Here is a 12,898-nt window from a genome sequence, read left to right on the forward strand (position 1 = left end):
CATTTAATTCTATCTAGAAAATTAATTAAGCTCCAGGAATAGTGAGTTCTTATAGGAAGAATGTTGGATGAAACCATCAAAGAGAAATAGTGATTTCAAATTACCCCATAATCTTAGTTCCGATAAGAAAAGGATGGAGTAAGGTTTTGAAAAGTCCTAGATTAAAATGTCATTAATAAAAAAATCAGACATTTTTAATTGGATAGGAATATAGGATGCACATTATAACACGGAAGTAGCATTTGAAATTCTCAGACCCGTTCAATAAAAAAAAAAAGGTTGACTTTTGGTGCATGTTGCATGTGGTTGTTCGCTCCGTCACCGTGTTCTCCCAGGACCACGAGTATACGACACGGAATCAAGACCGTTTAGGTTGTAGGGCCACGTGCACAGACGGTTCTAATCTACCCAGACGTTTCCATCGAACGCCTGAAAAAGGCTCTCTCTGTCTGTGTCTTCAATTAGCAATCGGTACCTCATAAGTCTTAAAGAAGAAAAAAAAAAAAAAAAACACCAATCGGGAATCCATCTCAGCCATTCATGTCGACGGCGGAGATGGAGCAGCTGACCTCCGGGGCGAGCAACCGAATAATCCCGGTCCTCAAGGCGCTGAGGACGTCCCTCATATTCGTCTACACGCTGCTCCTCTCTCTCACGCTCTTCCTCCTGCCGCGCCGCCGCCGGCGGCTCTCGCCTTCTATGGACGAGCCGCCTCAGACGTCCAAGTGGTCTAAGCGGAGAAGGGAGGAGGAGGACACCGTGAGAAGGAGGGCCTTGGCAGAGAGCCTCGACATGGGCTTCGAGACCGGCGACGGGGACTGCCGGTGCCGATGGTCCACGTTCCTGTTTTTCGGGGCGCGTGGGAATGCCCTCTTCTGCCGGTCGTGGGTTCCGGTGTCCGCTGAATGGAAGTAAGTTTTTTTTGGCTAAATTGACTCCCGCTTTGATTGTTTAATATGGTCTGTTTGGTTGCGGAGATAATGACGAAGAAATGAAAAATGACTTGAAGATTAAACTTCTGGGGGTTTAAAGAGATTGTAGAAGAAGCAAAAGATCATCTCTAGTTCAATTAAATGAACGAAATAACGTAATTGTCACAATTGTGCTGAATGTGGGTTTGATTCCTGCGTCACTCGTGATTCTTTGGTTCCGTAGAGAACTGGAAAATGTATTGAAAGCCAATTTATTATTAGCTTCTTTCTTGCTTTCATTTATAGGGAAAAGAGAAAATGAGGTGTCCTTGAATCATGTAGTCACATTTTTGCGTTTTGATTCTGCATCAGGTTTTGATTTGTTTGCCACTTGCCAGGGAATGCCTAAAATGGGTTGTTGAAAGTTTTGAATTTTATCATTATTGGATGTTGAATCTTGGGGTATTATCGAGTAAGTGTAATTTTTTCAAATACATTCAGGTCAACTTTGGACTGTTTTGATCTCCATTGTTTATGTCGGTCTGCTTATGGCGTTTTTTTGTATTATTTATTTATTAATTAATTTTGTATATATACTGCTCTGTTTTCAATGTACTCACAAAAAAAAAAAATACTATGCTCTGTTAATAATCATGTCTAGAGATATTGTCCTTCGGAACAAATCTGCAAGATGTTCAGGTTGCTATAATATATTCTAGTGTAATATATATTGCTATGTTTTCTAATCAATTCTGGCACACCAGGAGTCACACTAGACGAAAGGATTAAAGGTCTCTGGTTTTCTTTTCCACTGCATGTACAATTTTTACATTCCTTGCTGTTGCATTATCCGCTGATCTCTCTATACTTCTATCCTGAGCACCAGTGGTTTGTAATTTCAGGGGCATTTTGATTATCATACACGGGCTTAATGAGCACAGGTAACTTTGGTTTTTCTTAAGATTGCAGCATTCAATAGCTTTAGGCCCTGGTCAATGGTATAAAATAAGTTGTTAATGTTAGAACTAGTCGAATTAATCTGTCTTACTTTATAGCATGTGAAGAAATAAGATATAAGCATACTTTCATTGTTTGATGATGAGCTTGCCATCTCTGAGTTTACAATCGTCTTGTTGGTAGTGTGTGTGGAGGAGTCTAGTCTCTCAACCCTAATTTTCTGATGACCAAATGAAATCTAATGGATCAACTTCATTCATTTATAGGGTGAGAGTACATGACTTCCTCAAGTGCTTACATAATATGTCTACTCCATTATGGACTCAAAATAAAAGAGACTATGCTAGTCCACCCAACAGAAATAAACACAACAATCTCCCACTTGGACAACATAAGTCATTTAACTACAAAACAAACAGAAATAAGCATTTCAAAACACAGTCTGATCCAAAAGTGTTTGCAAGTGACAAGTTAGAATACATCGATAGGATGCATAATATACAACAAGCACTTACAATCAAGTGATTAAGACAAATAAAATCCCAGTGTAAAACACAAATAGCACAATAGTGGATCACTACATATTCATATGAAGCCAACCGAGACTCGTACACAATGTCTCGTATCACAACACTAATGTCATAGTTCATACAAATGTGTGCAAAACAATACATGACAACACAAAATAAATACTCACGATACACAAAAAAAAAAAAAAAAAAAAAAAACCACACAACTCCCACTAACTCAATAGAAAAGAAGGATCTAACAAATCCATATGAGTCACATGCTTCTGAAACACTCTAGGATAACCTCTTAGTTAATGCATCTGCTAACATATGTTCTGTTGGAGTATGCACAACACATATGTGAGACTCATCTAATTTCTCTCTAATAAACAAATATTTTATATCAATATGCTTTGATTGCGAAGAGCTTCCAGTGTTTAGAGAGAGAAATAGCTGCAGAATATCTTCAGCGGCTTCGCAATGGTATCCATAATAACTAGCCCTCAGATAAAATTCCGCAGCCATATAGCCTGACTTGTAGCTTGGTAACAAGCTATATACTCTGCCTCTATAGTTGAGGAAGCTGTAAGCGTCTGTTTGACATTTTTCTACGAAATTGCTCCTCCTGCCATCATAAAAATATATCCAAAAGTGGATCTCCCATCATCTGAACAACTTGCAAATTCGCATCGGAATAGCCAACTACATCAAGAATATTGGATCACCGATATGCCAGCATAAAATCTTTAGTGCCCTTCAAGTACCTTAGTACTTTCTTTGCAGCTGTCCAGTGACTTAGACCTAGATCACTCAAGTATCTTCCAAGTACACCTACAACATAAGCAATATCAGGTCGTGTACACGCTTGAGCATACAATAAATTGCCCACAATTGATGCATATGGAACTAATTGCATCTGAGTTCTTTCATTAATACTCTGGGGACATTGAGACTTAGAAAATACATCACCTTTTACAATTGGTGCCTTTCCTGAAGAGCAGGATTGCATATGAAACATACTCAAAACTCGGTCAATATAGGTTTTTCAAGACAACCCGAGAACACCATTAATTCTGTTATGAAGAATCTGTATACCTAATACATAAGAGGATGGTCTTTCATATCAAAATTAAAAGACAACATACGCTTAGTTTCAAACAGGAGCTCATTATTCTTTGTTGCAAGCAATATATCATCCACATAAAGTACAAGAAAAATATATCTGCTCCCACTGGCCTTTAAATATATACATTGATCACCAATATTTTCCTTGATGCCACAAGAGGTGACAATTTCATCAAATTTCAAGTACCACTACCTTGAAGCTTGTTTAAGTCCATAAATGGACCTTTTAAGCTTGCACACCATATGTTCTTTACCATTCACCGGAAAACCATCTGGTTGCTCCATATACTTATCTTCGGGTAGATGCCCATTAAGAAAAGTTGTTTTGACATCCATTTGATATAACTCTAAGTGGTAATGAGCTACTAGTGCCATGATTATTCAAAAAGAATCCTTGGTAGAAACAGGTGAAAAAATGTCTTTATAGTCAATGCCCTCCTCCCTTTGCTTAAAACCCTTAGCCATAAGTCTAGCATTATACATTTCTACTAGGCCTTTAGAATCATGCTTGGTCTTGAAAACCCATTTGCAGCCAATTGGTCTGCAACCGTTTGGTAATACGACCAAATCCCACACATCATTTTGACACATGGACGCCATCTTATCATGCATAGCCTCTATCCAATGCGAAGATTGTGGACCATTAGTAGCCTCCTGGAAAGTAGTTGGACCAACGGACATTGCAACACTAAACTCATGCTCTTGCAAATAGACTACATAGTCATCAGAAACCGCTGGCCTACGTGTCCTCTGTGATCTCCTCAAACAAACATCATCAGTTCTCCCTTCATCAACAATGGGTTCAGTGTCAATAACATGTTCTTGAGCAATAATAACATATTGCTCTATAGGAAGAGGTGCAGACAAAAAAGGTGAAAAAAGAGTCACTGGGATAACAATACGCTCATCCCTAAAAGTGATCTCACGAGGTATGGAACACCCACTCTGAATATCATCCTCAAAATAAATGGCACGATCTGACTCAATGATTCTAGTCACATGAGATATGCAATAAAATCTAGAACCCCTTGAGCCAACGCAGTAACTGACAAAGTATCCAGAAATGGTCTTAGGATCGAGTTTCTTCAACTGTGGATTATGAATTCTCACTTCCACTTTACAACCCTAAACATGAAAATGGCACAAACTAGGCTTTTTTCCTGACCATAACTCATAAGGGGTTTTAGGAACCGACTTATTAGGTACTTGATTTAAAATGTATATTGCAGTTTTTAAGGCCTCTCCCCATAAGAATTTAGGTAGGAAAGAATGACTAAGCATACATCGCACCATCTCCATCAAAGTACGATTTCTCCATTCTTCAACCTCATTTTGCTCAGGGGTTCCAGGCATTGTATATAGTGCCTCAATCCCACACGCTTGAAGAAATCTTGCAAAAGGTCCTGCATTTTGCCCAGTTTCATCATCCCTCCCATAATTCTCACCACCTCTATTTGATCTTACAGCTTTAATATTCTTATTTCTTTGAAGTTCAGCAGTAGCCTTCAAAACTTTTAAGGCATCTAAAGATTCTGACTTTTCAAGAATAAGCTCAATGTGACCATAACGTGAATAATCATCAATAAAGGTGATGAAGTACCTATAATTTCCCAAAGCAGCAAGAGTAATGGGTCCACATATATCAGTGTGTATCAATTCTAGCCTCTAAGACATTCTCACTTCTCCCATCCTTTTGTCTTTTAGTTTTAGAAGTAAGCTTCCCTTTAACACAATCAACACAAGTATCAAAATCAGAAAAATTTAGGTTAACAAGAATACCATCTTTAATCAACATTTTCATTCTTGGCTTAGAAATATAATCCAAACGTTTGTGCCACAACATAGAGGATGTCTCTATGTCCCTACTACGCCTGGAACCAACTACAACATTCACTATAGGAGCACTTGAAGAGAAAGAAGATAAAGAAGGCATCAAGTCAATTCTGTATAAACCATCACACAATATGCCATAACCAACCACAACAGAATTATGATAAATGATTTCCATTTTCAAAATTGTATCTACATTTGTCCAAAACAGAAATAGAGATAAGGAATTTGCAACAAGCTTTGCGGTGCCAATGTATTCAACTTTAACCTTCACGCATTTTCCCATGTTAACCTTCAACTCCCCATTACTCGGCTTTCTGATGCTTTGTAATTCCTGCAAGGAATTCGTAACATGAATATTTACACCAGTGTCTAACCACCAGGTGTCAGAGGGCACATCAACCATATTAGATTCAAACACACTAACGTAAAAGGTGTACCTTTATTCTCTAACCAAGCTGTATATTTCTTGCAATTTGCCTTCTTGTGCCCATACGCATGACAAGAGTTACATTTTCCTTTGAACCCTTCTGACTTAGGCTCCAAAGAGATACCTATGCCAGTTTGTTAAGAAAACTTTCTGAATCTCTTTACTTTATATGTCTTGTTGCCACTGATGTTGCCCTTATAAAATTTTCTCTTAAAATGTTCACCATCTTTTGTTATCATAAAAAACAGCATGAGACTTTCCCTTTTTCATCACCTCTTCTTGAGTGACTATAGCAGCCATTTCACTCAAGCTTCATTCATCTCTCTGAGCATTGTAAGTGGTCTTGAAGGCATCAAATTGAGATGGTAAGGACTCAAACACTTGCCATACAAGAAAACTGTCTGCTAACTCAACCTTCATTTGCTTCAGCTTGTTGAAGAAATGAGTGAGCTTCATAATATGTTCACAAACTCCACTAACACCATCATAAGTGGTGGTGGTAAGCAATTTCATGAAAGTTCCCTTCTCTACTTTGTCGAACTTAGTGAACTTATTCCCAACAGCAACCAAAAAATCCTTAGCACTATTAGCACAAGTAATATTCTGCCTAATAGACTTGTCATACTTCATGATCATAAGACAAGTCCTATTGGAATGCCCCCAACGTTCATAGTAGGTTTTCTCTTCAGCAAAACTTTTCTCAGTAAGTTTAGAAGGTGCTTCAATCCTCAAAGCCAAATCAAGATTCATGATTGCTAAATTGATAGTGAGACTCATACCAATCTTCATAATTGTAGTCCCCATCAGAGTTTTTGATGGCCAAATAATGGGAGAGACAGACCTTGATTTCCCAAAATTTTATGAAAGATAGTCATCATATCTTTCATGCTAGAGTTACATGCATAATAGACTCTTATGCAAATTGTTAATCTCAAAACTTTATGCTAGAGATCTGCACACACAATGGACTCATACACATGATAAAGCAAAATAATTAAATACAACGACTTAAGATAACCCGATATCGAGAGCATAAGACTTGGTCATCAAGTGCAAAGTATTTAATAATTTCTTCACCGTCCTAAGCATCCTACTAAAATAATGATTTACTAATAGGGCAAACCAATTATTTTAGTAAAATTGCAGTTCACAAAATAATCACTCCAATTTATCATGATTAGTCTCGCGATAGGTGAGTACATAACCAATCCAAAATCATTGGTTTTGATGTACAATATTGCTTTGTTGCAGTAAGGAATTTAGGAGTTTTGCAAACAAAACAAAAAACAAATCCGGAGTCCATAAACAAAATTGGCTCATAAAAAATTGATCTCTATAATACATACATATGACATAGCATAAAACATTGTAATTTTAACAGGCGTACTTGACTTCAAGTCATATAAAAATAAGGAAAAACTACACTTTACCCCCCCAATGTTTCACCCATTTTTTAATCTTACCTTCAAAGTGAAAAAATTTGCAATGGACCCCAACAAAGTTTCATAATTTTGCAATGTAGCCATTCCGTTAGATGATTCTGTCTTCCCTTACGGAAATTGTCGCATGTGTGATTTTTGCTCTCGACTTTACCAAAATGCCCTCGTTCTTCAATGGCTGGAAAGATCTTCTGAAATTAGCCATTCCAAGCTGCATTTCAGTTTGTTTAGAGTGGGGATTTTGATTGAAACGATGGCGTTGATCGACATTTTCCCATGTTCTTTAAGCTTAGGAAGATATGGGCGACCATGTTCACCCAAGACGCCAAGATTATAGCCGACGTCGTTGGTTTTGCCCATTATCAGACTCACGAGCTTGGAAACTACCCACAAACAACCGGCTGCGGCGTTTTGAGAGGAACGGCTTGACCGAAATTGGGAGCCAACATCAACCTGAGCTGCTTCTATCTCGTCAAAATGCCGGTTGCAGTGTGGCTGGGTTTTTATGTAGAATTTGATTTCAAAGGGCTATGGCTCGGCCTTTTAGCCGCGCAAGGCTCATGCGTTGTGACCATGTTGTTCGTTTTGGTTTGAACCGATTGGGACCGTCAAGCCCAATCGGAGGTACTTTTACCACCATTGATGATGATGACAACTAACAAGATGAGAGATTCGACGATAAAATTTAGGAGGGCATTTTGGTGAAGTCAAGAGCAGCAATCATACGTGCGGCGCACGTGCAGCAATTTCCGTCATGTAAGACGGAATCATCTAACATAATGGCTACATTGCAAAATTATGAAACTTTGTTGGGGTCCATTGCAAATTTTTTTCACTTTGAAGGCAAGATTGAAAAATGGGTGAAACTTTTTTTTTGGGGGGGGGGGGGGGGGGGTAAAGTGTAGTTTTTCCAAAAAAAAAAATTATCTCTTATATTTCCTTCGGCATCACTTGAGCAAGACCAAAATATTCAAAAAATCTATCACTTTCACTCAAGGAATTGAGACTTGCTGGCGCACACATTGTTAAACAAAATATATATCCTCATTGACCAAAGAAAACACAGTTCAAAGCAAAAAAACAAAAAAATTATCCACGGCAAGTGTATGCACAAAGTGCGTTCACTACTGATACACAGCGGCATAGAACTTTGTTTTTTAAAAAATTAATGGTGAAGAACATAGTTTAAAGGAAACGCAACTCAACACAGCCATGAAGAAAAATAGATTGGCTCTAATACCAATTGTTAGAACTAATCAAATTAATCTCTTACTTTATAGCATGTGAAGAAACAAGACATAAGCATACCTTCATTGTTTGATGATGAGCTTGCCATCTCTGAGTTTACAGCCGTCCTGTTGGTAGTGTGTGTGGAGGAGTCTAGTCTTTCAACCCTAATTTTCTGATGACCTAATGAAGTCTAATGGGCCAACTTCATTCATTTATAGGGTGAGAGTACATGGCTTCCTCAAGTGCTTACATTATAGGTCCAGCCCATTATGGACCCAAAATAAAAGGGACTATGGTAGTCAACCCAACATGAATAAACACAACAGTTAACTCATAGATTTCATGATTTCTCTTTAATTTGGTGTTCATTTTCAGTGGGAGATATGCTCATTTTGCGAGGCAACTAACATCATGCAAGTTTGGAGTCTATGCGATGGACTGGATAGGTAGCTACATCTGGGAAACTTTTATCTATCTACTTCTTGTACTTTATGATTCTAAAATGGTAATGCTGCGCATGCAGCTGTTATATTAAGAGTAAAAGAGAAGTTTCATATCAGTCGCATGTTACTCAGAGAATAATAAATTTGAAGCTCTTCTTCCAATTGTTTTGCATATCCTTCATATGATTCCTCTGTTTCTCATAGCATTTGAAAGGAAATAATCCAGATTATGGACAGGATACTTCAAAAGATCTCAAGAAGTAACATCATAGATTTCTCTATTATTAATTTGGAGGACCAACCCTTTTTTGTTTTTCTGTGATCAGGCTAGTATAGACCTACCGAAAAAGTGGAAAAAAAAAAAAAAAAAAAAAAAAAAAAAAAAAAAAAAAAAAAATTGAGTATACTGTCATAGACAATGTGGACAATCCCATTTTTTATGCTGATCATCAATTTTCTATTTCTTATTATTGACATTTAATACATCATTTTCCATTTTGGGTGATTAAGTAGAAACTGTTAAGTGACAATGTTTTCTTTCTGTATAGGTCATGGAGGGAGCGATGGATTGCATGGATATGTTCCTTCACTTGACCATGTTGTTGCAGACACGGTAAGTGCGGACGTAATTCTTTCAAATCTACCAGATTGTGCATTGAATTGCATTGACACTAATTTCAATGCTACAAACTCTTCGTTACAAGTATTTGGTTTCACTTGTACGAGTCCTAGCTTGATTTTCCACTCTATCTGGGGCCATTCTTTCTGTTAACGAATGCTAGTGTATTTTTTTCAACTATCTCAACCATGTACTTTCTGTTAGTTTCCTGTCCATAGATCCCCTTCAATTCCATTCTTGCCAATCCCACCTTTCATTGCCATGTTCCCTGCTTGGGAGACGGTGATAAATTGAAATTTGAAGCATTACATGCCTGTTTGTCTTTCTCTTGAAAGATCATCTGGTGTTTTAAGTGTAGGTTTGTGGTTCTATTGTTTCTCTTTCAACAGGGGGCTTTCCTAGAAAAAATTAAATCAGAGAACCCTGGAATACCGTGCTTCCTCTTTGGTCATTCTACTGGAGGTTCTGTGGTTTTGAAGGTATGGTGTAAACAGAGGCTCAATAGATTGAGCTACTTTGATTTTTGATAGTTCTAATTTGATAATTTGCACCTTTGCGTAGGTGGCTTCGTACCCTTACATTGAAGGCATGTTGGAGGGAATTGTCTTGACGTCACCAGCTTTGCGTGTGAAGCCAGCTCATCCAATTGTTGGGGTAAGTTTTTTTCCGGTTGCGTGGCAGAAAACCACCAACTCGAACGTGTGCTTAATTGAATACAATTTTTTCATTGGCTCTTTGCCAGTTGATTTTTTACTCATGTTTTTATGCAGGCTATGGCTCCTATTTTTTCTCTGGTTGCTCCAAGGTTCCAGTTTAAAGGAGCGAATAAAAGGGGCATTCCAGTTTCCAGGGATCCTGCCGCACTGTTGGCAAAGTATTCTGATCCTTTAGTATATACGGGACCCATAAGGGTGAGAACAGGCCACGAGATATTGCGCATTTCTTCTTATTTGATGAGGAGCTTTAGGTCAGTGAGTGTCCCATTCTTTGTTCTCCATGGAACTGCTGATAAAGTGACAGATCCGCTAGCCTCCCAGGATCTGTACAAGGAGGCAGCTTCCAAGTTTAAAAACATAAAGCTTTATGATGGCTTCTTGCATGACCTTCTCTTTGAGCCTGAACGAGAAGAGATTGCAAGGGATATAATTAACTGGATGGAGAAGAGAGTAAGTGCTGGCATTGGAAATGTTCATAATATCTGCTAAAACATCTGTCCAGAAAGAGGAGAAAACAGAGTTGTATCTACATATATATATATATTTATGTATTTGTTGGCATCACAGTGGAACTTGTTTCAATACATAGGATCAACTTTTTATGGTGATTCATTCTATATGAAAAACTTTTATAGTTTTTATGCAGTTTTACGGACAAACAAAACCCCAAAAAGGCCAAAAAAAAAAAAAAAAAAGGCTAGAGAAGAAATGTGGATGTTTGAAAGAGAGGAAGTTTAAATTATGTGACGGTTGTTTGTGATGCTGGTTGTCCACCCACCAGAGATTGGAGGTAGTTGTGATAGGTCATGAATGATGAAGGTTGTAATTGTCAAGAGCAGAGACACCTGCAAATAGGTTTGTGCTTGATTGAATAAACTCGGCTTTGAGATCAGTTTATTTATTAAATGAATAAAGCTAGACAGATTTTCAGGCTCGTTTATTAAAACTCGGCTCGGACTAAGCTTGCGAACACCTACATCCGGCAACTTTGAATTTCTTATCTGTTGTTTCAGAGCGTTGATTAGATTGCAGAAAATTGTGGCAGTTTGAGCGCAAGGTACAATTAATGATGTAAGCACATGGCAGGGAGTGGAGCTATATCTTCCTGAATTTTGTAGGCATAGTTTTGAAGCCAATTAAAATAAAATGAAATCTCAATCTCCTGAATCAGCTATATGTACGTACTGCAATCAATTAAGACTCCAACAACAAATCACCAATCATTTATTTAAAGGAGAAGATTAGATAATCAAACAAAGAGTCGAATTCCTTTGAACAAACATTAACCAACTTGGAAACTATATAAGCAAGTAAGTGATCATAGAATAGATGGATCGAGCAGGTAGTTGAAATTAAACGAAAACTTCAAAGGAGGAGGAGGGCATCTTGTATATTCTTTGCCATGGACTGGAGGCTAGGCTCCAGAAAAGAGACCCAATCTTCAAGTCTCCACCCTTCAATCGGATCACTGACGAATGACCACTCGATCTTGCACCCATGTATGCCATCACCGTCGATTGGCAAAACTATCATTGTTGCCACGTATGACTTCAAGCCGACGTTATTATCTAAGACCTCATAGCTCAAGCAGCGTTTGATGGGATCAATCGTAAGTAGCTTCTCTTTGGCCCATTTGATCATCGTCTCATCACGGCCGCTGGATGTGGACGACGCTGTTATTGTGGCGGCGCAGTAACGGATCATTCCAGGCTGGCCAGAGATCCCATCTACTTGATAGCACGTGTCAACACTAGGAAGCCATTTGTGTAGGTTGCAAAAGTCCTCCAAGAAAGGCCACACCTGTGCTGCTGTTGTTGGGATTGGTAGCCCAGCAGAGACCTTCCCTTCCCATTTTTTTGACACTGTTTCCGCTTCCATATGTACTAATTAGTAATTAGTATGTATGTCTGTGTGTGTGTGTGAGAGAGAGAGAGACGGGAGAGGCCGCCGGGCTGTTATTATAGATAGATAGCCGATGGGGAAGAAGGATTGGCTAAAGGACAAAAATATATGGAATACAAAATTACCAAACCCACCTCACCAATGATTAATTTATTCGGAAGTCCAATCAATGCCTTGTGCTGATCGCCGCTCAAAACAAATGAATAAATAAATTATTTAATGCGGTTTTTTTTTTTTGACATTAATGTAATAATACCCAAAAGTTTACCAACTCTTTCAAATTATGACCCATTTTCAATTGGAACAATATCCTTCAAATTATTAAGAAATTAAAAAGAAAAAAAAAAGTACAAGCCAATTTCTAATAAGGACATGTGTCCCTTACATGTGAAGAGTACGTAATTTTTTTTAATTGCTTGTACTTCTCACATACTTTTTTAATAGCTTCAAAAATACATGTCGCTTTTAGAGACTGATCTATATGAATTTCCTACAAACCAGCTCGTAAGAAATTTCTGTTCATTTAAAAATTGTCAATGTCTCCCATGCTAGCAAAAACTAGATGAAAATAATTCTAAGACTTTTTTTTTTTTAAATAAGACAAAAATACTCTTATAAATTCAAAAAAAAAAAAATGTGGGTCAAACTTCAGGAGATAATGTGTATTTTTTTCGTAAGGGTATTCTCGTCATTTGAAAAATATTGACATTTTTTTGATAGTTTGGAAGAGACTTTTTTTATTATTATTATTATTTTTTTTTTTTATGAATAGTTTAGGAGAGATATT

At 37.7% G+C, this 12,898-nt stretch overlaps 2 protein-coding genes across 3 annotated transcripts; one reads left to right on the forward strand and one right to left on the reverse strand.

The window, feature by feature from the left end:
* The first annotated feature begins 416 nt into the window (after window positions 1-416).
* On the forward strand, window positions 417-10,854 carry LOC133870180 (uncharacterized). Of its 2 annotated transcripts, XM_062307243.1 has the most exons (7): window positions 422-911; window positions 1,814-1,852; window positions 8,807-8,877; window positions 9,423-9,487; window positions 9,883-9,972; window positions 10,055-10,147; window positions 10,264-10,854. In XM_062307243.1, the coding sequence occupies exons 1-7, from the start codon at window positions 541-543 to the stop codon at window positions 10,696-10,698; spliced, it is 1,164 nt and encodes a 387-aa protein (XP_062163227.1). In that variant the 5' UTR covers window positions 422-540; the 3' UTR covers window positions 10,699-10,854. The 2 variants fall into 2 exon arrangements, with proteins under 2 accessions (XP_062163228.1, XP_062163227.1); XM_062307244.1 differs by lacking the exon at window positions 9,883-9,972 and having other exon boundaries at window positions 417-911.
* A 549-nt stretch (window positions 10,855-11,403) lies between these two features.
* Window positions 11,404-12,170, reverse strand: LOC133870181 (lachrymatory-factor synthase-like). Its single transcript, XM_062307245.1, has one exon. It carries the CDS (start codon window positions 12,085-12,087, stop codon window positions 11,575-11,577), a length of 513 nt encoding a protein of 170 aa, XP_062163229.1. The 5' UTR covers window positions 12,088-12,170; the 3' UTR covers window positions 11,404-11,574.
* Window positions 12,171-12,898: the final 728 nt, after the last annotated feature.

Source organism: Alnus glutinosa, chromosome 6 (assembly GCF_958979055.1).
Source record: "Alnus glutinosa chromosome 6, dhAlnGlut1.1, whole genome shotgun sequence".
Classification (NCBI taxonomy): domain Eukaryota; kingdom Viridiplantae; phylum Streptophyta; class Magnoliopsida; order Fagales; family Betulaceae; genus Alnus; species Alnus glutinosa.

Excerpts from the sequence above, each read along its gene's own strand:
- LOC133870180 (XM_062307243.1), top strand. The coding sequence starts at position 541 with ATGTCGACGGCGGAGATGGAGCAGCTGACCTCCGGGGCGAGCAACCGA. Across the intron at positions 9,488-9,882 it reads ACCATGTTGTTGCAGACACG|GGGGCTTTCCTAGAAAAAAT; the intron begins GTAAGTGCGGAC and ends CTCTTTCAACAG. Across the intron at positions 9,973-10,054 it reads GAGGTTCTGTGGTTTTGAAG|GTGGCTTCGTACCCTTACAT; the intron begins GTATGGTGTAAA and ends ACCTTTGCGTAG.
- LOC133870181 (XM_062307245.1), bottom strand. The coding sequence starts at position 12,087 with ATGGAAGCGGAAACAGTGTCAAAAAAATGGGAAGGGAAGGTCTCTGCT.